This window comes from Mchenga conophoros, linkage group LG19, assembly GCF_057382185.1.
Source record: "Mchenga conophoros isolate Kocher_MC1m ecotype Shallow Benthic linkage group LG19, M_conophoros_male_GT1.1, whole genome shotgun sequence".
NCBI lineage: Eukaryota > Metazoa > Chordata > Actinopteri > Cichliformes > Cichlidae > Mchenga > Mchenga conophoros.
Genome location: NC_140544.1, coordinates 15,416,575 through 15,442,401, shown reverse-complemented (window position 1 = coordinate 15,442,401; position 25,827 = coordinate 15,416,575). Strand labels below are relative to the sequence as shown.

Genomic DNA, 25,827 nt, shown 5'->3' with positions numbered 1-25,827 from the left:
GGTGATCATTTTTCTGGTTTGGTGCCATATAAATGAGACTGAATTGAATTTGCCTTTTATCTAGTTAGTGGTAGTTTTCATGTTGAAATAGCAGTTGTGTAAGTTGTCCTGAGTGCTACAAGTGAAATTCACTTTCTGACTTTGTTATTATTTGCAGTGTAGACTGTTTCAGGATGTTTTGTTTGAGCCCCATTGGGGCTAAAAAACAAATAGTAGAGGCAGGGACATGTAGGCCACATGGGGATAAAAAATAACAGGCAGAATTAAGGTGCTACATAGTGATAATTACAGTAGTATGCAGCATTTTTACATTATATTAGCACATAATGAAAATTTCTGTTCTGGGACTGACTCATAAATAAAAATAAAGTATTATTTTAAGTGTGTGGATTTAGGCCACATTTAACGGCCTACCACAGTTTACAGTGAGATATAGTGATCTTGACTTCTGCTTATTCTGGGATAAAAAAGATTTTTAAAAAAGGATTTTTAAAAGGTATCCAGGGCTCATCTGTCTGGTAAAGGGGACCCGTTATGGTAATTTCTAGGTATTGTTATTCTTGGACTCTAGTAGAGTAGCTTTGCATAATTCATAGTTCAAAATAGTTCTCGTTTATCTCATACAGAGCCTCGGAGCAGCACATTAGTTCATTCTCTGGCTGAAGCTGATTTAGCTCCTTTCCCATTAAGGCTAACTTTCTACTGATTGGCTGCCTCTCGCAAACTGATGACTTGAACTGCTGGTGAGTAGAGCTACTGCATTCACAGTTATCATTAGAAATCAATCATAATCAGTCAATCATATTAGAAAAATCACATCTCTATGACATCATTTAGATGCAAGCATAGAGAACAAAAAGGAGGGTTAAGAATATTCTGAAGCCTGAGCTTTTGGCTCATAGGACTCCAGGATATATGCTGTTTGGCGTGTTTAATATGAGCACCAAGCATTGTTACAGTATATATGACAGAAAATAAGGAAAATGAAACAGTACAGCTGCAGCTGACCCCCTCACATTCCCCTTTTAATTCTCGAAATCATGTTTATGACAACAACAAATGTATTCCCTTGTTTAACCGTGAATGTAATTGTATTGCATGCAGCTGCCGCGTTGCTGTGTGGTCAACAAATTATTTTAACAGACCCTCAGTGACAGCGAAATGCCTCTTCTGCGGTAAACTGTGACTGCTGATGATGAGCTGCGGGCTTTTAGTGCCGCTGCTGCTGAAATGAGAGAGATCCTCCGAGATTCCCTCCAGTATCTCCCAATTATCACATTATGACTATACGCGGGTGTGAGGGCGAAAAAACGCAGGCCCATTAGTCTTTCACCTCTGTTCACCTCCCTATCGCACGCTGGCCAGGCTTTTCACCTCTTGTGGAGCTTAATGGATCTACAGGGCCATCAGATTTTAAGTAAAGACTAACTCACAATTAAAGGAATAACTCCCTGGGGCACTAAAGACAGCATAGCAGACCCAACATGCATATTTTATGGCTTAGCTTCCCCTCTGCTCTCATTCCTATACTCTCTCTGCCTTTTTGTGTCTATCTGAATAGCTGCCCACTGCAGCGATTAGAGAAAAAAGACAAAATATCTTAATTCTAAGCTGACTGAGTGGGTGGATCAGGGTTTGTACGTTGCTCGAAAAAATGCATGCACCGCAGCATAATGATCAGGATCGAAGGCCAATATGAAATCACAACATCTTTCACAGTATCTCAACATTTTCACACAAAGAGACATCTTGAGGTGGAGTTGTTTTCGCCTTCCCACATCCTGGCACATCCTAACAAGCTCATCTGAAAACACTCACATCTGCATGAGCAGGGAAAAAAAACATGCCAGTAATTATGCAGCCTCCGTACTAAATGCCACCGTCATTCGCCGTACCTGCACCTCAAAAGGTCCTTTGTCGGATTTTGCGGGGGCACATGAATAATTCAGTGTATGTGTGGAGCTGGAGGGTGGGGGAGTTGAGGGAGGTGTTGGCCGGGTAGTTAGTTGGTGCTGGTGGGCTTTAAGTGGGACCGCACCATCTGTTTCCCCGCCTAGGCAGGGCCAGCGGGGACTCCTCTTGGGCGATGCCAAGGAGGCTTGCTCCCTTCGCCGGGGCGTACCAGCCTCCTGTCCACAGCAGACGCAAGGGATAATGAAGCCCTCTGTCTGGCCGAGTAACGTGGACATTTCCTCAGAGACTTGATGGGGTAATATTGACACTTGGGCAGGTGGAGAAAAACAAGGTGTACAGCAGGTAGCTAGCTCATTAGTCGCCTGCCTCTGCTCTGATACGAAGGCTTTCAGACCATTGCACAAACCGAAACCTTCATAACTGCATAAATCCTGAGTTTCCATGCTAAGTGCTGGAGAATCAGCATTTAGGTATCTTCATTGCAACCCGGTCTGTCTGGAAAGCAGGTGTGGTTTAAGTCTATGACATTTCTTCTTTCAGACTGGAGACACAACTGTTCTGTGTGTGTGTGTGTGTGTGTGTGTGTGTGTGTGTGTGTGTGTGTGTGTGTGTGTGTGTGTGTGTGTGTGTGTGTGTGTGTGTGTGTGTGTGTTTGCTTGCTTTCAGGCATTTGAGTGAATATATTAGCAATCAGCGATGGGTTGAAAATGACCTTGATCTTTTTGCAAATTTAATAAGTAACCTTCCTCATAACATAAAAGCAGAAAACAGTTGTAACTTTCTACACAAGCTGTGATGTGGCTGGTGTGCCAACTTTTAAACTGTTTTTTCCTATTTCTAGAAGGCATCACGTTTTACTGCTCTTGAAAAATCAAGGACATGCATGCATGCATACTTACATGCAAGTCTAAACTACTTTATCAATTAATCTGCTGCATTAATCTCTCCAAAATGGCATTAGTGCTCTGTACCTGCAGGGGGCTTGATCAGTGGCGGAGGGATCATGGGGACCATGATGGGCAGGTTGCCATGCTCCTTGGTGCTGGGCGTGGAGGTGGACGGCGTGGTGGAGGTCTCTGTGAGTCCGTTCCTGGAGGCTGGCAACGAATGAAAGCTGTTGGCTCGATCCGGAGAGCCTTCACTGTTCTCTGTTGAAGCTGGGATTTTTGGCAACGAGTTTTCTAGATGGGAAAAGTTAAGTAAAATAAAGCATTTACTGACCAACTAATGAGCAGCATTTGCTGCAAATACTCTGAGTGTAAATGCCCAGGATTCACCTAAATTATGACTCAATATTTTCCACCAATGTAGAAGCAAAAATACTCAAAAATGACTGGATTTTAAGTTAAATCCAGACCTCTCTGAAATCAACTGACGTAGCATCACTCAGCTCATTGTTTTGGCTGTAAACGTACAACTTTAATGTTTGTTTTAGTGTGATTTCTCTTTTCAGGCTGCAGCAGGTTGAACAAGCTGCATTAAACCTAAAGTGCACAACCTGCACAGCACCAAACAGCAGTTAAAAGTTTACAAAGTTATTCAGCTCTGAGCACATGTAGCAGATTAAAAGATTATGCTGCACAAAAGATTTGGCAAGTAGATATTCAGAAGACATTAAAAGAGTTTAAACATCTTGTAAATATGACAACCCATTAAAAAGCAGCCAAAGTGGAAGTGCCAAAAACTGCAGTTCCTCTAGTGGCCAATTGAGGCTGGCTCCAAAGGCGACTCAGTTCCAATAGGATGAAATCCTTAAAAGTATGATTTGAAAGCTAAAATAAACCTGTTTACAGCCTTGTAAAACTCTATATAGGCTTAAAACTTTCCTTTTTTATAAAGCATATAATTAATGCTGGATCAAATCACGGGTGAATCGTCTTTTAGTTATGCTGCTATAGCCCTAGGTTAATGGAGACTTCCCATAATGCACTGTGTGTTTCTTCTTCACTCAACTATTTCACTCACTTATACAGAATTCGAATCATTACTTATTATTAATCTCTGGCTCTCTTCCACAGGGAAGAGTATTTTGTCCTGTCTCCCTCCCCTCATCCCCAATTGGTTGTGGCAGATGGCCACGCCTCCCTGAGCCTGGTTCTGCTAGAGGTGTCTTCCTATAGAAAGGGAGTTTTTCCTCCCCACTGTTGCCATATGCTTGCTCATAGAGAGTGAGCGGATTGTTGGGGGTTTTCTCTGGATTACTGTAGAGTCTCTACCTTAAAATATAAAACACCTTGAGGCGACTGTTGTTGTAATTTGGCAGTGAATTGAATTGAATTGAATTGAATTGAATTGAATTAAATTGAATTGAATTGAATTGAATTAGGGGCAAAGACACTTTGAGTGTAAGGTGATTTGCTCACCAGCTGTTTGCTCACTGAACTGGACCTCTCCAGAAAATCAGGAAATAAAGTAAAGTTAGGTATTTAGAAAGGGACCACAGAAACCAGAGATTACACCCATCATTTATATTCAGGCTATATTGGTTATATTGACTAGATTTCAGTTGAATTCAATTCAGTTTTATTTATATGGCACCAAAATCCAGTAAGGACAAAAGTAAGTACAGAAATCTGCTGATGGCTCCATAATAAGGCTTGCCTGTTAACACAGAAACAACATGCCTGTATGATCAGATCATGAAACATGATCTGATCATATTTTCCACTAAAGCTGTATACCTTTGAGGACAGAGATGTGCTGTGGTGTTTCCCCTATTTCCAGGCTGTCAGAGTCTCTCAGCTCCACCTTGTCATAACCGTACCAGCCCAGCAGCTCATTCATGGTGTTCTCTGCAAAACTCTGCAACACAAAGAGAAGGAACAAAGCTCTTTATATAGGGACAGTCGGGCTTAAAAAATAATTGTCAGCCCGCTTTAATTATACACAGTGATACAATACTAATGAGCAGCGATATAGTAAAAGTCAAATAATAGCAAGTTAAAGGTCAGAAACTTCTTCTTTTTTTTCTTTTTTAAAAAAAAGTAAATTTTCACATGAAATATTAATGTTACCCAAGCTGGAACAAGAAGAAGATAAATAAGGTTTGAGGTCATTTGTTACAAATGCTAATGCAGCAATCTGGTATTTTGTTGCATTTTTTTGCGCCTCTCTTGAGACCTTGACTCGCTCTTTAGATTTGTCCACATTTCTTCAGCTAATTAAGGAGAGACATTGTGATCCCACTCAAAATTTTAACTCTGTGTCAAGAGAAAACTGCAATGTGGAGTTTTCACTGCATGTCCTCTTCATAAGTACAGGTCAACCTAATTGGGGCAAACTCCTGTCCAAACGCTGCAGTGTGCAGCCAGCTGAACTAATAGCCCCTATCACTGCACAATAAAAGAGGAGGATCTTATCAGAGTGTAATAAAGAGAATGGGAACCCTATCACAGAATGGTAACCAGCATAGAAAATGTATCAATTTACAGTAACTGGAACAGTACAGTACAGTAAAGACACAGTAACAGTGCAGATAAGGGACAGACTAATGTTTTTTTATGCTGTTGCTGGTCTTTGAGATTTTCTGATCAGCTAAAACAGCTTCCCCGCATCACTTAAATGGCTCTTGATTCCCTCAGTTATGTCATTCAATGCTAAGAAACCCAAAAATAAGTCTTCCTTGGAGATAGGAACCTCACTTACACTCAAACAACCCAGTCTCACATCAAAATGTTAACCTCCCTTGCTCTTTCTTGGTCTCTTATTTTAACCTATTTACCTGGATCACTGTTGGTGCTGCACTACGAGGCTGATTGGGTTCAACAAACATATCTGCAGTGGTGATTTAGTCGACCCTTTTCAACCCGGTAAATTAATTTGCAAATCAAAAAGTACCAAAACACTGTGTCTCCTTCTTTTTGGCTCTGCAGAAACATATGAATGCAAATGCACTCTTACTCATTGGTTTTTGGAGTGACAGTAGCCAGATGGAAAGTTTTAACCTATCACCCAGACTGAGGCAGCAGAGGCCTACCTCTGTGCATTCATCCATGGCATGAATGTTAAAGTCACAACACTTTAACCCAGGAAGCTGGGGTTTGTGCCCTCTGTAGTACCCTTTTCATTAAATTTTTTCACCTTGTTTTTGTTATCAGACACAGTTTTACTTGCTCTTTGATTGGTTTAGGGAAAAGGCCGCCTTTTAGAATTGGCAGCCAATGGCCGAGTGGATCTTCTTATTGTAAAAAGAAGGTCCCTGGTCCAAATCCAGGCTTAGGCCTTTTTTTTGTGCATGTTGCATGTTCTCCCAATGCTTGTGTGGGCTCTCTCTGGGTAATCTGGCTTCCTCCCACGGCCCAAAGACATGCATTGGATTATTAATTGGTTGTTCTAAACTGACCGGATGTGTGAATGTGAGACTGAATGGTCAGTTTCTGTGTATTAGCCCTGCGACAAGCTAACGACCTGTCCACAGTGTATCCTGCCTCACCCATGACAGCTGGCTCCATATCTCAAAATTGACTGGATGGATAGTTTATAGCCCTTGAACACTGTTTTGGTCCTTAGCATGAGAGTATAAAGACTGATAAAGGACACATTTAACATCCTCTTTCCTGTCAAGAGATAGATGAGAAGATCAATACTGGCTTGTTTTAATATAAATCTGTGATCCATTTACTTTGAAAACAGAGGTGGCAATGACGTTATATCCAAGCTGCCAGGTTATCATTGTTAGAAATACCAGCTGATAACAACACATTACAGAGTACTGATGTGCTGTAGTAACATTTTCACAGAGAGTCTTCAATGAACAAGAAGGTCTAAAACAAAAACAAAAAAATCACTCATCTTTCAAACAGTTGGTGCTCAAAGCACCCACTTTGGATTTTTTTTAAGTCAAGTTTGATGGAGGTATTCTGACCTCCCAATCTGGAAATGCAACTAGTAGGAGTGATCCAGCTTTCAATTCCTATTAGGAACATATTAGGAAAAATTCTGTTCATTTGCCTAACTTAATATATGCCTGCAGTATATTTATTCTGAGTAATCCCCTCCACAATAAAAACAGAAAATCACAAGGTTTGTTTTTATTAACATTATACATAAAAATGTTTCTAGGCTGGTTGCAGTGCCAGGGGGCTTCCTACAAATCCAAAGGCTAGAGTTTGTCATTTCAGGCTAGCTTTTAAGTCCTGTTTTACATGCTAAAGGAGAACCATTATGTTCATTTCCACCTCTTATGTGTTTAATTATGGACTCGTCTTATGCTGACCTTTTAGGCATCCAGTTAGTAAATGCTTTATCTGAAACAAGCCATTTTAACTCCAGCTGCTGAAAGCTCACTTTCCCTAGAAAGAACCTAGTGTTTATAAGCCCTCATGACCATAGCAAGGAGTTAATTTTAAACCAATATCAGAGAAAAGGACGAATCAGGTACATAAAGCAGACTGGAGCAAGGTCAAGGTCAAGGTTCTTTATTTGTCACATGCATAGTTATACAAGTATAACACACAGTGAAATGTAGCCTGACACGCTCCTCGACATGTGCAAAAAAATTGGGGGGGGGGGGTGTAGAGGAAAAACATTATATATATATATATATATATATATATATGTAGTATATACACTGGGTGAATGTGCAGTAGTAGCAGCAAGCAGGTGAATTCTGTACATTAATATGAATAGACATCTGACTATTTTACAGGATAGACAATATAAACATATTTAAAATTAAAGGAATTGAAATGTACATTGTGCCTTGGTTTAGTGTCTGGAAGAGTCCTGTCTCAGTCAATTATAGATGATGTGAGAGGGCGGGTGTGTGTGTTTAGGGCACGGATGGCTTGGGGATAGAAGCTCCTCTTGAGTCTCTCTGTCCTTGCCCGGATGATGCAGAACCTTCTACCAGATTGCAGAAGTTGGAACAGTTTGTTGCCAGGATGGGACGGGTCCTTCAGTATCTGCGCTGCTCTAGTCCGGCATCTCCTGGTGTAGGTGTCCTGAAGCGGGGGGAGAGCAATCCTGCAGCAGCGTTCTGCTGTAAGGCTCACTCTCTGGAGAGCTTTTTGGTCCTTCACACAGCTGTTCCCAAACCACGATGTCATGTTCTGTGTGAGGATGCTCTCCACAGCGCCTGTATAGAAAATCCTGAGGATCTTTGGAGAGATCCTGAACTTCCTCAGTTGTCGTAGGTGATACAGGCGCTGCCTAGCCTTTTTGGTCTGGACCTGAATGTGGGCAGCCCATGTCAGGTCTGAGGAGATGTGGACACCAAGATACTTGAAGGACTGCACCCTCTCCACTGGAGCTCCATTGATGATAATGGGCTTGTAGTCTCTGTGCTGACCCCTTCTGAAGTCCACCACCAGCTCCTTGGTCTTGCTGACGTTCAGCTTGAGGTGGTTGTCCTGGCACCACGATGCCAGATTCTTCACTTCATCCATGTAGGCCATCTCATCATTGTTGGAGATGGCACCCAACACCACTGTGTCGTCAGCAAACTTCACAATGGTGTTGGAGCCATGGGTGGCCACACAGTCTGAAGTGTAGAGGGAGTAGAGCAGTGGCGAGAGGACACATCCCTGAGGTGCTCCTGTGTTGATGGTGATGCTGTTGGAGAAGCACCTGCCCACCCTCACCACCTGAGTTCTGCCAGTGAGGAAGTCCAACACCCATGCACACAGACGGCTGTTAAGTCCCAGATCCCTCAGCTTTGTGAACAGTCTGCAGGGCACTATTGTGTTAAACGCTGTGTTAAACGAGCAAATGGATTCCTTTAAAATGCACTGACTTCAGTATTCGAAACTTTGGCTAATCCAAGACTGAAACAATAGACAAAGAACAACAACAAACAACATAGACAAAGGAGATTCTCTGTGCATTCCCAAGTGCTGGAAAAACACAAACTAAGTCAATTAATACAGCAGAAAATAACACTTCACAGTTAATGTCCAGTCCAGTAAATGATATAAGTTGCATCTTGTGACATAGTGTCACCCAACTTGATTTGAGCATAGCAATAAAGTTCTAACAGTCACCGCAGACATAGCAAATTGTGATGTAATTCAGGGAGAGTGTGAATATGAATATATAAAACTCAATGCAGGTGAAACATTAAAAAGTATTTCCTCCATAACATCCTCTCACAACACAGTCAATAAGCACTATACTCAAAACAAAATCATAACCCCGCTAATGCATACAGCCCATTATCACCATGCACCTCTCAGCTGGAACGGTCCCAGAAGCGTCTGATCACTGAACCGTAAACTATTGTAAATGGTTCAGCTTTCAATTGACTCTAAACATGGATGAAAATGTTCTTCCTTTAGAAACAGACTTCAGCAGTGACCGAGAATAAAGCCGCCATAATTCTTTGGACTTGGCGATAAGATATTAGTCACAGGTCACTAAACTATCAGCATAGAGGGAACGCTGGCACTTTGAAGGGATTATTTCCAAATAGTGAGGGTAATGCATTCATATGTTCTCATAACAATAAAAACTTTAAGTTCAAAGTTTAAAGTACTGTGAGGTGCACTGCCACATGCTCAATCAGAGGTGCTGGTTCATTATTTAATGGTCAGTTGCAATTTTTCTGTATATGATTTCATCATGGCAGCAGGCGTCACTCATTAATCACTACAACAAGCAGTTAAATGTCAATTACAAACAGCTCCTATCGATACGACACAGCAAGGGCGATCATGTCAGGGTGAATCAGTGCCACCCAGCACATCTGACATTCACAGCCAGCCTTAATTCACATTATGCACAATTGTTACCAACATGGATGAAAAAAAAATGCAGCAGCTAGTGCGATTAGTGCATTTAACTTAACATTACTTTCTTATGAGGTAACTCTACTTTTAATAATAACAATATTATTTAAGAAGCACGTGTAAATAGGGAGGCTGACAGATAAGCAAAAGTGGAATAATGCCAGAATAATTAATAAATACCATTAAAAGAATAAAAGCAATACAGTAATTATAGCAGAAAAATGCTCAAATAATTTAAAAATAAGAGCTGATAAAAGACAAGTCAAACAAAGCTTTAAAAAATTTTTTGATAAGTGATATAAAGGAAGTCATGGAGCTTTATCTCCTCAGGCAGGTGGTTCAAAAAGCTGAGGGGCGTGATGGCGAAAGGTCACCTTTAGATTTGGAAAGGTCATAAGGGTCACTGCTAAGGATTTAATAATCAGTACTTTGTTTTCTTCTCGAGTAATGAGAATATTAATGATAAAGTTTAAGTCTAAACTAAGGAGTGTTGCAATCATTATTTTAGTTCATTTGTTTAGATGTTTGTTGGATGGGAATGTAGTTTATGGGAAAATTAGGCTACTAACTGTGCGGTGTATGGGTCACAGCCTGAGCTCTGTTTTTGTCCACGTATACATTCATATTAAAATGAATAACTGTCTTTTCTACATTATATATCTTAGTATAATGCATGAAATGTCTTGTGAGTTTGTTTATTTGTCCTCCTCCATGATCAGGAGCTCAGCTACCAATTAGCATCATCGTGCTGCCTTGAATCTTTTGCATTTATGCAGCTGTGGTTTAAAAGCATCATATCAACAGGCCAAACAATACTGCAGTGTTGGCATCTACTATTGAAGTTCATGTGACTTGTAATAAAACTTGTCTGTCTTGAGTTCATTTTAATGACCTTTTAAAGGTCACTATGTTGCTTTTTAAACCACCTGTGCAAAACCAAGAAAAGAAATGCTTTGATATGGAAGATTTGGTGCACACAGATCTGGAAAACACATTCAGACTCGATACAAAGCTGTACATGAAAGGCTCACGTGGAATAAAAATGCACTTGAATAACATCTGACTTCCAACAGCCTGTGGTGGTGTAGAAAGATGAGGTATCAGCTCATTGCAGCTCATTGGTTCGTGTTGACCAGCCTATGCTGACCTGTGTTGTTTCACACCAAAGTAATCAGACAGAGAAAGTTAGGCAAGTCCAGATTTATCCGGAGAGAGTAGCATGGAGGCAGCTCTGCAGCATCAATTTGTGTTTTTTTGTGGGTGATAAAGTGACCGTATCCAAGGGTAGAATTTAATTTGGGAAAGAAAATGAATCTGGAGGATCTCGGTGGAGGTAGGGTGGTGTACTTTCACAATAAAATACCCTGTACAGCTCTTGAAAAGAAAAGAAAGAGTCTGCTTTGATGGCTTCTGACACAGTGTGGCCTGGTGTGCATGGAGCTGCAGAAAACAGGTAGATGCATCGGCTTAATTACTTAATACAAACTCAATCACCAATGATAACTGCAGTTTGAATACTGCTTACAGTGGTGTTATATGTATTATATCATGGGAAAAAACAAGTGGGAATGAGCTCTCACACACACAACATTCACTGTAGCATGCATATTTGAGACACTGTGGCACACACAGGAGTGACAGAGGCAGATTTTCTCCTGCTTCATCAGCACATTTGGGCCATTTCTAAGCATTTTATGGAGAAATTCATAATGTGTTGTATTTGTACCACAGAGTAGTAGCACCACTCTTGGCTCAGTTTCACCTCAGTTTGGCTGTGTTCACACAGAGCCTATAGTTTTTCTGCAGTGCTGTGCAAGAAGACCTGTGTGGCAGTTAAAAGAAGCCAAAATGTAGGGATGGCTTTATTAATGACAGTATTTATCGATCTGTCTGTTATTAAATACCGCTGTGGTGGGGTGGTCAGTGGGTAGTGCGTGGCACAAAGGTGCAGGGCACAGTTTAAATCAATAACAGGTGAAGTCAAAGCACAACATCCATGTGCATGACATACCTGCAGGCCTAGCATGCAAGCACATGTGAGCGCACATCTGGAGCTCTGTGTGCGTCAAGGTTAGACAGCATCACCATCAACAATGAAAGGATTTGCAGTGATTATTTACAGTAATTAAAGTCTAATCCAAACATTCATAATCGCAGCCTGCATTTTTTTTTTTTTTTTTTTTGCCACAGAGCTTTTTAAAAATGGTGGTTAAAGCAGTGAAGGCTGTTAATGAGGACAGCTCATGTGTGCAGATGTAACGACGCTAATGCTTGAACAATGATGAGTGACAGCAGTGCTTTTTCTGCCTGAAGGTTCCTGGGAGTCAGATTTAGTACTGCGTCCTGAGCAGAGCTAAAGTTAGGTGCTGACAGCTAAATACATAACCTTGTTGTCACCCACTAAGACACGCTGTGAACACATTCCACATCCGTTAAATAGTCACAATTTCGCCTCCTGAAGTTTTAACTAAACATGTTTTATTAATTTCTTAATTTGTATTCCCCAACCAGCTGGTGAGAAGTTGCTGGCTGTAGCTAGGTGAAATTGGTCACATGTTTGGATGAAAGAAATCTGAAAGAGTATGGCGCAATCCTGAAACACAGAATATTCACCTTACTGCTGCAACAGACATTTTAAAAGGAGCAGCTCCTTTAAGCAAGCATTTTCATGTGATACGTTTCGGTTTCACTATCACTTAGTGAGTAGTTGGAAGATATTTGCAGAAAAATCTGTCTTCCATGTAATCTGCTAGCAGCAACCAAAGCAATCGCAAGGATTTCAGTTTCAGTTTAGGACCATACACCTATACACACATATACACCATATACCAACGTATACTTCTTAGTGACCAGTTTCACCTAGTGACTCCCAGCAACCACTTGCATACTAATAGGAGAATACACATTTCTCTAAAGCAACTGGTGTTTGTCAGGGGGTTGCTGAGCAGTCCTGAGTGACTTGGGACAAACACTAGCAACCATGGCTAGCAAGATGTACCTATTCTATGTATGGATGCATGCCTCAGATACGTATAAAAATAATCTAATGTTAATTTTAAGACACAGAAAATACAAATAAAATACAAGCCACCTGTCAAAGTAGCTATTCTCCTACTAGTGTGAAGTCTTAATAAACCTTTACAGAATTTAAAAGGGTGATATTTTTTTTAAATATTACAATTTTTAAAAATTAGCTACACAAACTCAAAGCTGTGCTACAACATGCCTACGACAGAGTATTATTTTTAAAATAATGTCTGTTTTTTTGAACATTAAGAAGTCTATAATATTCAAGTAAAATTCTAAAAATAAAATTGAAAAGCTGTAAACCAGCCCACTATGGCCTCTTTAAAATTATGGGAATAATTAATAAAACCTTAATGGAGAGGAAGATTTATGGGCAACTTACATAACAATAACCTGAAAAGAGGAAGAGTGCTGACAGACTCGAAGCGCACAAATTGGCAGGCACAAGTGCAGCAATTAGCCCAACTGCAAGGATGAAACCTCGGGAGGAACAAAATCACCCAGGAGAAAATCCTCCTTTTGAACAAACGAGATGGAGCATAACCCAAGCTGAATGTACTCCTGAGTAAACGGATGTAGCTGTAAAATAACCACATCACCAAGACAAAAACACAGCATCTCTCTGTGTCTCCCTTTCCTTCCTACCATCCTGTCCTCTAAGTCACCCCACTACTTCGAGAAAGGGGGAGCGTTATTAAGAGGGGAACCTAATCCCTGTTGGCGGCTCATCAAAGCAGCGGCACCAACTTTGGCTCCGCATGTGCCGGAGAGCAAGAGGCAGAAGGGCAGCTGCAGGTATCTGTATGTTACACTGGATGTATAGCCTTTTTATCTGGTTCATAATGGACAAAATCTCTGTTTATCTGCTGTAATAAGCACAAAGGCTTCCGAGAGCCTTGGACAAAACTGAGGTCAAAGTGTGTTTCCTGCTGATTTCCTGATTTTGGCTGAGCTCAAGAAAGTTCATATCTCATTCTGAGGAGTCAAACTTGCACATTACTCCCTCCCTTGCATAAATCTTGGACTTCCCTGTCAGTTCATTTTCTCTAGTTTTGCATCAACAGATGTTGTTTACACGGCTTATCTTTACCCAGCATTTGGACTTGGTTTTGATGGTGGTTGCCAATGCTGTAAAACGATAAAGGTAAAAAAATGAACTTTTAAAGGAGGCTCTAAGAACCATGATGGTCTCCAGTTTTTGCAGTGCAGACAGAGAAATAAAGGCGATTCTACCTTCAGCCTAAAGTCCCTGCAAAATCTTTTTCCCAAAGCTTTTGTGAATGCCTGTGATGTTACCAATTGCTGAAGTCTTTGCTCATAATCAGAGGAAATTGGTGTTTCTCTAAGGTGGATTCTCTTTTACAGCCTTTAAAAAAAACTTATAACTTATAATGCCTTGCAGACAACCTGCTGAGGGATATTACTATAAACTACTCACTGGTGAAGTAAAACAATGGATTCATTTTAAAGAAGCTCTTCACTGGAAAAAATGACTAACTGCATGTGTTTTGCCTCATGTTTTGAGTTATTCAGAGGGGACGGTGCCTCCCTGGAAAGCCTGGTCAAGAACAAGTTTTCTGGACTTCGTGCATCTTTCCAATGGGATCATCAAACACGAAAGCAGCAGGAGGTTCTGCAACAGTGCTGTGAAACTGGGCTAGCTCCACAGAGCAAACACAGCAACCCGACATAATGAATGCAGAACTGAAGGTAAAAGCCAGTTAGAAGACTACCTCTGATCAGTTAGAAGACTACCTCTGACTGCGTGGGAAAACGCAAAAGAATAAGGTGGATTATCTGTTTAAAGGAACTTATTGTTAAAATTCCAATGTTTAAATAAACTATAGCAATACTAAAACAACCACTATTACTTTATTTTTACATTGTGCGGAAGACCTATCAATCGAAGCTGAACAAGGACCAGCAGGTACTTTCAAGTAATATCGATTTGTACAAGCAGAAGATGCAGTGAGAAAATTCACATAATAAGAAAAACACATCTGGTTTGATCCCGGGAGGAGACACAAACCCTGTTTGGTCTTGCCTTCACTAAGGGCGTGTGGCATTAAAACAACTATGCCGAATCAAAGATGTGGAGTGACCCACTGTGGCGACCCTCCGTGAATGATGGAGCAGCTGAAAGTAGCATTATCTATTCCCTTTAACCTTCTGGTAGTTAAAGTTTTCCTCAAAATTTGGTGATGGAAATGACAAAAAGTACCTTTAAATTTCCTCAGCACACCCTTTCAGCCCGACTTAACAAGCCCTGTGGATGTCTCAGAGTCTCGGGACCTTCACACGACATCGACCTTGAAATATGTTTTTTTTCATGCTGACTGATGGTAAGACAGAACATTCATCACTGTGTTGGTTTCTCCATGCAATGGTGAAGAGGTGAAGTGAAAGCTACAACTTTACTTGCTGTTACCCATGTGCTCTTTTGTCAGTGAAGCAGTAAAGAGAAAGAACGACAGCAGGGACTGACTGCTGGCTCTAGAACTGCGGTTTCAAAAAGCCATGAAATGACCAAAGATAATTATACGCTGTATTTAAAAACAAAAGAAGAAATAGAATAACCCTTCTTTTACAGTGAGGCTTGAATTCATACCAAAAGAAGTTGAGTTGGTCTGCTACGACCAGTACACGAGTGGCTAATGTCAGCCCACTGTGGACAGGAACAGACGCTAAAGCTGACTTACTGAATCGGTTTGTTGACTTGCAGGCTTTCAGATTTAAGCATTTATCATTATCCTGATTTAAAATGCCTGCAATGCTGTGGAAAAAATGATGTATGTATGTAAAATGTATCTCCACTATTATGGACTTTATCTCCTTATAATCCAGAAACAGCCATTCTAGGCTACTTGCAACCTCTAGAAGCTAAGTCACTGGAAAACCTGATAAATCCAGTTTGGAATGATCACTGATATTCTTGTTGCTCTTGTAGGAACAGACCAAGGGCAGTAAATGAAAATTACCCCATAAGTCTAAAGCTGGCTCATTTACAGGTATTTTTCTGTTAATCTATGAGCTCTGTCGCTTTCAAGTAAACAAAGAAATGAGAAATGTAACAAAAACATAGATTTAAACGGATACAGCCAGCCTTCCATGATTCATTGGGGGGATTATAACACTAAATGTCTTTGTATATACAGTATAAATACAACACCTATGAAGCACGCTTGCTTTTTTTATCCTTCTCTGCTAACATGTGATGGGTGGAGAACTAAGTACTCCAAGTACTAAGTACTCTAAGAAGTAAGTATTGCTTGTGTTTGCTGACTGCCTCTCTAATTCAAGCTCTTCGCCTTTACTTTTCTCCTAAAATGGTTTATTTATGGTCTACATTTATTTTATTTCAAAGGTACTGTGCGTGTTAATTAATGTGAGCAGTGAAGTCGGGTTATGCAAATATAGGACAATTTTCACCTACAGTCACAGGCAGGTAGATGGCATTTATAGACAATTAAAGAAAACTGAAGATGCAAAACCCTCTGAGCACAGATGAGAGCAGGAAGCATGAGAGTGATAAAACAAAGACAAAGCCATATAGTGTATTAAGGAAACATTAAAGATAAATTATGAAAACTCACAAATAGGCACAATAGTACATAAACATAGACTGTTTGTAAACGCAGTGACTTACAGCGACAGCACCTCTACTGAGCTGTCAGAGCAGATGCTACTGTTTGCCATCTCTAACACTGAGAGGCCACTACATTACTGCAGACACCTTCATCCAGTGCAATCTAATACTTCAGGACTGTATTTATGAAGCTTATCATATGCAGTTGACAATCCATCAAAGAGGTGTTGAAGCATCTACAGGGTCACTGTGACCCTGTAGATGTGGATTTGAGCGTTTTTAAAGGTTATTTCTTATATGCCCGTCAAGTTGCAACATAGAGGGCTTAAAAAATGAAGCCAAAAAAAACGTGTGAAAAATTCAAGTTCCTCAAATGCCCACTTGAGGTTGACTCACCCTTAGACTTGAATATTTTATTTTATTGAGGCTTAGATTATACTCAATTCCTGACAAGACACGGACCGCTGGACTGCCTAGGGCTCATGCTTAGCTGGTGCATTGTAATGTAAATTCTCCACGGATGAGTCTGAGAAGTCATGCAGACACGTGCACCAACCCTCATGCTTACTCTTTTATGTCACTTAGACCAGCGGTCCCTAACCCCCGGGCCATAGACCAGTTCTGGTCCGTGAGTCGTTGGTACCGGGCCGTGAGAGTTGAGGCTTGGGTGCGAAATTTATGGTTTTCAGGGTTTTTCTCAGTTTATATTGTTATTTTTCACTGTTTTTATCGTTAACTCGGTTTCCTTGGGTCTTTTCCCATGTGTTATGGATAAATCTTCTTCTGTTTGGTACCGGTACTGGTTTTATTTATCCGCGACACCCTAAAGGCCGGTCCGTGAAAATATTGTTGGACATAAAATGGTCCGTGGTACAAAAAAGGCTGGGAACCGCTGACTTAGACCCAAGAGGACTCACGGACAGCAAACATTTAATCCCAGTTTAAAAATTTAATTGATGCAGATGATAAGACCAACAGGTAAATGCTAGGCTAATTTGAGAGAGGTGCAATTAAACGTATCAATGGGCACTCTAATGAGTCAGTGCAACTGCTTTTAGTAAGTTAAATTGTAGTGCTTATTAGCAAGTGTGCATTGCATACGGGTGGTACCTTGCTCGCCAAGCTTGCCAGCATTAGCAAATAGTCGACCCTCTCGTTCAAATATAGTTACTAAAGAATAACATGGTGACAAACTGGTGACGGCGGCTATTTCTATCTTTTATATACAGTCTATAGTCATGGATTTTTATGGCTTCACTGTCTGAGTTGCAGTTCCAAATGTTTTTGTAAATCCTTGCCATTTCTGATGTCCTCTTTGTGCTCTACAGGTTATGGGTCACACAGTATGTTTATGATGTTTAAGTGTATTTATCTATACCAGAGGTGGGCAATTCATTTTCCAAAGGCCACCAATAAGCGGAACTTAGTTCTGCTCAATATTAATTTTAGTTCTCTAGAAGCCTACTGGTGTGGCCTATTGTTTCTCATGTGGCCCCTTGGGAAAATTAATTGCCTACCCCAGATCGATACAGTCAATAATTGGAAACCATCTGCAGTAAAATACCCTTTTCACAGGGACTCTTACAAGCTTTCACTTAAATCTGCAGGATAATTAGCAGCTTATTGATGACCTACTCCTGATACTTTCGCCTCACAAGCTGACACTTCTCTGTCACAAGTTCAGCAGCTGACCCTGCTTCTGCCTGTCTTCCCCCTTGTTTCCCCTCCAGTAAGACCCAAACATGGTCAGTAGGGCTTGTGGTAATGATGATGGTGGAAACTGGATACCTTGCGGGTGGAAACCAGAGCAGGACACAATACACCATGATAAAATTCCTGAATCCACGCGCCAAGTTTCCTCTTTGCCTCCTCCTTCCTCTCCACTTTTCCACTCCCATGCTCCCTCTCCTCTGCTTTCATTTCCCTTTACTTTCCTTGATATGTGATACAGCGGAGACGCTCGGGTTACAGTTTTTACAGCTCAGCCAGCCCAGTGCTGTATACATTCCTTTCTCCCCTGTTTCTTACCCCACTCTCCAGCGTTTCATATCCCCTCCAAGCCCACTCCTCCTTCTCCTAGATTACTCACCGAGGCTTATTTTACCATGGCGCACATTAAGCAGCCAGATGAAGGAAACACTGTCAGACTGTTTAGTTTTTCAGAGGAGTATGATCCCTCAAAAGGGCACATTGTGTGCCTCACTCTCTCCTTCTGTGTTTTCCTCCAGCTTTGGTTTGTATTATTGAAGATGAGGGAATCTTAAGAGGAGACGGGAACAAATCAGGTCTGTTTTTGTTCTGAACAGAAGAACCTAAAAGTTTTCTGCAGAAAATCAATACTTTTAAACTCAGGACTTGGTGTTCTGAAGGAGGCAACCATCATGCAACTCTGCAGCATAATATTAATTAACTGCAGCTCTGCAGGGAGCATCAGAAAGCTGAATCCAGGTTTTGCATATGCCAAATTACACTTATTAATCATGGTATTTAAAGTGAAGGCTGCACGCAGGTGGAACTTTCTACCACTGGATCAGTGTCTTAAATTAATTGTGTATAGACAACAGCTTGTGTGATGTAATGAGAGTTGAAATCCAAGGTTGTGTAAGGAGCTGCAATCGAACTTGTTTAGCCTTTTAAAGGTGTTTTGACACCTTAACCACATCTGCTACTCCCTTTAGTAGCTTCCCCTGGTATTGATGGAGATATTGGAGTTGTCACGAGGCGGCATCACTTTTCCCTCCACACCATCGGCACAGCTCTACAGTGTATCCACTGCACTGCCGTACGCATTTATTGTCATATCTTAAAATCCACAAGCTGCTGACAGCTTTATTTGCTCACATATTCAAAATTTAAAAAATAAAAGTGATGACAAATTAAGCTGCTGCCATTCAAATGAGATGTTTAACGGGCATGACACCTCTCCAAAACATACAAGAGATGTCAATTCTGCTGAATCCTGAATGATGACCCGTGTCACAAAATCTGTCATCTAACAGCAAAACACAGACCTGCAAATAAAACATCATTTCTGACTGATGACTGGCATCATATAATTACTTGGTCAAAGTGATAAATTATCAGATGAGACATTCAGTGTGATTTTTTTTTAATTTGTGTCTTTTGCGAATAGATTTTTAGCCTGATAGCTGACGTCTGAAATAATGACAGAACTGACAAAAATCAAACCTAGACTTGTGCTACAGAATTTGACAGGAAGACACCTCCTTCTGCCTAAAAGGCAGCTGGGAAACATTGGGCACATTTTAAAAGCTCCTCTGAGAACACCTTTAGTACTAGAACTAGGGAAATTTCTCCATGGAGAAAACCCTGCCTGACACACACCCCACCCACCCACCCACCCGCCTCCACCACCACCACAACCCTGCATCCCTCCCTTCTGCCATCAGGACCAGACAGAGAGAAAGAAAGAGAGAGAGAGAGAAGAGAGAGAGAGAGAGAGAGAGAGTGAGTGAGAAAGATGGGTTAACTTTATTCTTCCTGAGAAAATGGGTCTCATTTCATCACAAAAAAATGTGCATTCAATTAAAATTCTGTTACAGCGTGGACTCTCCTTCCTCTAGGCTTACAATGAATTTTATCTGACAAACAAGGACTCTGAGAATTAAAAGTGAAGGCATGCATCTGTTCAAGCAAATGCTGGCAATAACAGTAGATTGCACTGGTTTGAAGTTGTGCAAAATTATTACAGTTTACTGCTCCATTCTTATGCATCTTTGACAGCTGCTTTGTTATCAGTAAAGTGCACATTACCCTCTTTGTACAGTTAAAAATAATAACAAATAAATAAGTGAAGCAGTGACACGTGAACGCGGGGGTATTTTGGAGGGGTCTACATACAAAAAAGCTCTTTTTTATTTATTTATTTTTATTCCAGGGTTGTTTCAGGACTCGCTCAACGCCAGCACCCTCGCATCTCCTCTGACAACCTAAGAAAAAAAATTTACAATTGCCGCAGTTATTCTCGGTGTGATCACCTGCACATTCATCCCATAACCGTGAAAACACCGGGTGCTTCTGCGTCTCCGGCCAGATGTGTACAAACAATGAGGAGATGTAGACAAAGCGGACACGCAGCCTGCCTCTGTCACACACACAGACGCCACGAGCACTTTCTTTTCTTTTCTTTTTTTTTTGCTCCATAATGAACCACACGGAGCTCGCGGCTCAAATATCACAATGTGTACCGAGCGAAGAAAAAAATAGAAAACACAGGAATAGAAACAACGTGTGTTTGAATGTCGACGGGGGAGAATCGTGCAGGTCGATCCCGGGAGACAATGTGCTCTTGTCGGGTGCGTAAAGCTCACAGACGCACATCTGGATCACACGCCTCTGGGCAGCTGGTCAACACACTAGCAAAAGCACACACACAAACGCAGGCATACAAAAACATCTCCAGTCAGAGACAAACCCACAAAAGCATCGCGGGGAAACCAGTGTTCCCCCATTGATTTACACTAATTATGCACATTGGCCGCTCTCCCCTGCGCTGTAGTGTAGCAGTATTAATAGTAATAGTAGAAGCTCTGTTGACGCCTTCACTGACGCACTGGATTTTCCATTAACTCTGGGTGAGCCATGAAAGGCAGGGCACACAAACGGATAGATTATGCCATGAATTGAAGCGACAGTATTCCTCCACTGACTCAAAACTTAATAGTAGAGGAGTAGCTGTGAATGGGTGCCGCATCCATTGTGCAAGGCGGTATTGGCAGGCTGCGCTTAGAGCCTGGCGTTCAGCGTGGATGTGACAATAGAACTTGGATAAATCAAAACATCATAAATTAAAGTTTCACTATCACGCAGCCAATTGCACTTCAGTGCATCGTATTTTCTTTCACTGCCTGGCTAGTGCTTCAACACACATGCACGCTCCTCACAGCCACTCCACGCGTAATCACATGCAGCTGGGCACAGATCCCCCTTTACCTTCATCTCTTCATTTATTTCCCTTTTCACTGGGTGAGCTGGTTTTCGGCTTCTTTTATTTTCCGGAGGTCTGCCCTCTTTTTCCATCTCTGCCATGTTTTCTCTGTGATACTTCTGTCAATATTTGCGGTGAGGAGGGGAGAGGAGGGGTTGAGAGAGGCAGCTGTTTACAGTCGCCAGACGGCGGGTGTCTTGCAGCTTTTCAGCGGCCCGTGTGACGCTGGTGATGCCGCCGAGGGCTTGCGGTGCCCGGCTAAGTCAGCCATCTTCTGCCCGTATCCTCCACGGTCCGTGCGCCAGTGGTGAGCCGCCTCTGTGAGTCAAAGGAGAGGTTGAGTGAGGGGAAAAAACGAGACAGGGGGAGGGGCGTCCGCTGAAACATTATATGACGCGTTGATGATCAGAGGTAGGCTATTTCTTCTCGCTTTCCCATGGAGTGCAATCAGAGCAGTCACATCCACTTAGCGGTGCTTCCTCATGGTGACAGTCTGTAACCAGCAAACAGGTGCCCCCACACAGTCCTCCAGCCTTTTCAGGGGAGCCTGCTGTTGGTCATAGCAACATTTAATCATGCTGTTAGTTCCCAACCCTTCTCCTTCAATCATTTAACACCACGAAATCAAAGTTTCAGTGCGTAGGAAGAAGTGAGCAAGTACAGTGGGTGGAGAGCTCTGTGGCGCTTCAGTAGGTCGGCCAGTGTTGCAGGGGTTCAGTGAAACTATGTCTTTTTGATTTTCCCTGCAAAGAGAATTTTAGTGAAAAGTGTGGAGCAGGTGCATAAATAAAGTGTGTGTGTGTGTGTGTGTGTGTGTGTGTGTGTGTGTGTGTGTGTGTGTGTGTGTGTGTGCAGACAGAAGGGAAGTACAGCGTGCCTGAAATTAAGTTTCCATCTGGCCCTCACAGTGTTGCTTTTTCTCACTAATTTCTCAACATGCAAAGGACCAACTGAGGCCACGAACTGTGTCATTTCCATTTACTTTTATTTATATAGCAACAGTTCACAAAAGTGGCCATCTCAAGAGGCCTTATAATGTGACTCTATAATATTAAGATCTCCCTTCCTCTTTAACAGAACCAAGCTCACAAAGGAGGAAGTCACATGCCACGACTGGTTGGGGTGTGAGGAGAAAGAGAGAGAGGCCACAAACAACAAACAGGACAAAACACAAACACAAACTTAAAGAAAGAAAAGATGGGGAGAGCTCGAGAAATCTTCAGTGCATCATGCGAAGTATGCCAGCAACTTGAACCCTAAGCAGCATAAATTAGAGCTGGTTCAGGGTAAACAAATCCAATCCTAATTAAGCTTTATCAAAAAGGAAAGACTGGAGCCTAATCTTAAAAGAAGAAAGAGTGTCTGTCTCCTGAACCCAAACTGTGAGCTGCACGGTAGCTGAAGAAGTGTTCAATGCCCATTGCACTTATGGGAAATTCTTAAAATATATCTTTGATATCCTTGAATTGCCTCATTAACTGACAGCTGGGATATGCTCCAGAATATTCAAATTCAAATTCAAATTAGATAGATAGATGCATGGATATAGCAAAGCAAAGCAGCAGTTATCCCCCCCAATGGTCAGATGGTCTACAAGCAGAGCTTGGCGATAGTGGTGGTATAGCCAGAAGCCAGCTCGGGGAAGTGTGGAAATGTGCTGCAACTCAAAGACAAGATGAGCACAGAGTTTTACTTAGTTTGAGGTTTATTCTGATTACACCTGTTTGCAGAGACTTGAAAGATTCATGAGAGTGATACTACAGAAGTCCTACAGGACATTTCTCTTTCCAATACAACTGTGAGCACGAGTCCAACAGTTTAAATGTAAATCAATTCCAGAGCTGATCTATACAATGTGGTTTCCACTATACTGATCAATCCTGTTTACTGCAGTTGTTCCATTACCATCCAATATTCTACAGTAAAAAAAAAATCTGTCCTAATAAATCATGGTAGGCCATATTGATTGAGTCTGATTGTTCCGGAGGAAAACATGTATCAGCTCAGTATACACATTATCGCATATACTGTACATTCATGCCGGTACATGCTGGTCTTGCAAAGCTCTTTAAACAAGACAATGTGACTGAATGTTTATAAATTGTGTTTTTTCCTCATGTCTAAAATGCATCATTTTCTTTGTGTCATACAAAACTGATCCAGCTGCCCTTTACTCTGTGATATTTCTTTGAATACAAGGCCGTGAGGTTCATGCATCCCTCTGCCTTAAAGTGGAATTACAATAAGGGAAGCTGCTGAGAGTGCTGCTGCTGCTGAGGCTGCTTGTGGCATAGTGACACCCATTTGAGCCGGAAAATCAGCAGGAACAGGAGCTGTGAACCGTGATGTGGGGTCAGGGTGAGATGACTTGTGTGTTACATGCTCTTGCCATGCCTTGCAAAGTGGCAGCTCAGCTACATGACAGGAGCCCTTTCTTTAATGTGCTCCCCCAGGTTTACAGCAGTCTGGTTTAGTGTAATTTAAATCTAACACTTTGAAAAAGGGCTACAGTCGAAGTGAATTTTTGATCGTACATGTAAAATCCACACCTGTGTACACCCTAAAGCAAATTACTGGACTTAAGGGTACATGTGTATAATTTTAAGGTCTTTCAACATCTGGTCTGTGTTTGGCCTAATGTAAACCAAAATTCTGTAAAACTTCTAGTCTTGGATTTTAAAATTATACCTTTATTTAAGATGCATAAAAACATTTAATACAACTGACAAGTTTAATTCTTTATCAGTCTGAACCGTCCACTCATATCTGAGCTCACTGACTTACTGACTTCATAGTGTCTTAGATTCAGCTTTTTAAATCATATTCTTTTAGTTCATTTAGACTTTTATTTAGATAAAGTATCTTATCCAGATTTTTCAAGGTCCTTTAAAGTCCTGTCTAGGGTAAAAGAGAAGTACCTTAGAGGGTACAGCCCAAATGCATCTCTAAAGATACAATAATGTACTTTATTTTCTCAGAGTGTGCAATCTTACATGAATCAGTAGAATTCTGGTACAAATTTGCTAAAACTAAATTTGATCCTAACCTTCTTTGCTCAAAATCACCAAAAGGAATACATGGCTCAGTTACAAAGTGCAGTTTTCCTACTGCCTAAACACAAGAACGTTGTATCTGTGTGTGTTTTGTAAGTGGCTACAGTAAAAGAGGATGCAGCTCTATGTTGTGTAAGCTGTCCTTGACAGACTTCTCTGCAGTCCTGTTATAAGCAGATGGAGGAGGATTCAATGAAAGCTTTGTTAAACCACTGAGGCTGTGAGGGCATTACCTTATCACACTGTGGAACGGTTATATAGTCACAAAGATTGGGTTACATGAACTGCAACATGAGGACGCTCACTTTTCATTATTACAGTTTGAAATCAGTTGATATTTTCAAGGGGTTTTCCTTAGTTGAAGTATGTGACATGACATTAAAATTCATGGTTTTCTTATCTGACATTTGCCTGAATACAAACACATAATAAGTTAGGGAAGGCCTAAACCACAATTTAACCAAAAGTGAGTGCATAGTGGCCTAAAATCTCAGGAAGTATGTCTTTAAGTTGCTGTAATCTGACTGAATATGAAACTCACAGCTGTTTGAAGCAGGAGCAAAATAATGTCACTGTCAGTTAGAAAGAAAGAAAGAAAGAAAGAAAGAAAGAAAGAAAGAAAGAAAGAAAGAAAGAAAGAGGGCTGCTTTTTTACAAAACTGAGGAGAACTGATGTTCTCTAATGATCACACATTACATATAAAACACATTAAATCACAGAGCAGTGCTGCCCTCATTCAGCAGCTTTACAAATGTGTATGTAATAACATCCAACTCAAATGGAAAGCAGATGGGCCCTCACATTAGCAGACCACAGACACTTCTCTTTCTGCTATGCAGAGACCTTTCTTGATCTTTGCTCACTTCTGGATAACACATGTTAATGATAACTTAACATTTTGACAGTTTACAGTTTTGCTTGTTTTAAAATAATTGTTTCTATATATTAGTAGATTATCTTACATTGTTTCAGGCTCAACTAATTAAGTCATTTGTAACCTCTGGATTTTCATTTCAAAAATCCAGAGATAAACAGGAATGGTTGTACTAGCTTGATTTCCTCCAAATAGAAAAATCCATCTGTTTGATGTGATCTGGGGAGATCTGGTGGATGGGTCAACACCACGTGGTCTTTGATATGTTCATCAAGCCATTAATGAGCATGTTTTGCAGTCTTGCTCTGAGAGGCTGTTGCTGTTGGTGAGTGCTGTTGTCATTGATGTGTGTGGAGGCTTTTATGGTTAAACAGCCCACAAAATATTGAGCTATCATTGTGGAGAGTGACGATAGATGTTTAGTTTAGGTGTTGAAGTTTAGTTTTGATTAAATCAAAAACACATTTTTTTCCTTATTTGGTCAGTATTTATATTTTACTCCATTCTGCTTCAGTGTCTTCATTCAGACTTGTGGAAAGACACTAAATAACATATTCATTTACGTCGGTCAGTTTCACTGGCGCCAGCATACATTCCAGTTTGATTCCTACCAACACTCTGAAGGTCTGTATTTACTGGTTTACTCACCTGCTTTTCTGATCCTGATTTATAAAACATTTTCTCTTAAAAAGCTGGTGCT

The 25,827-nt window shown here is 41.0% G+C and overlaps 1 protein-coding gene across 6 annotated transcripts in view; it reads right to left on the bottom strand.

The window, feature by feature from the left end:
• The window catches only part of sobpa (sine oculis binding protein homolog (Drosophila) a), a 63,428-nt gene that overhangs the window by 36,397 nt on the left and 1,204 nt on the right, over positions 1–25,827 (bottom strand). For 5 of the 6 annotated variants that reach the window (XR_014890046.1, XR_014890047.1, XM_085258099.1 and 2 more), the window contains exons 2-4: positions 21,205–21,517; positions 4,596–4,716; positions 2,886–3,095 (exon numbers count right to left, since the gene is read on the bottom strand). Coding sequence is in view for 4 of the 6 variants with exons in the window: in XM_085258099.1 (XP_085114225.1) it covers positions 2,886–3,095; positions 4,596–4,716; positions 21,205–21,300 (427 nt within the window). In the remaining 2 variants the exon portion in view is untranslated. The remainder of the gene's footprint in view (positions 1–2,885; positions 3,096–4,595; positions 4,717–21,204; positions 21,518–25,827) is intronic. The other variant, XM_085258102.1, reaches the window with a different exon arrangement.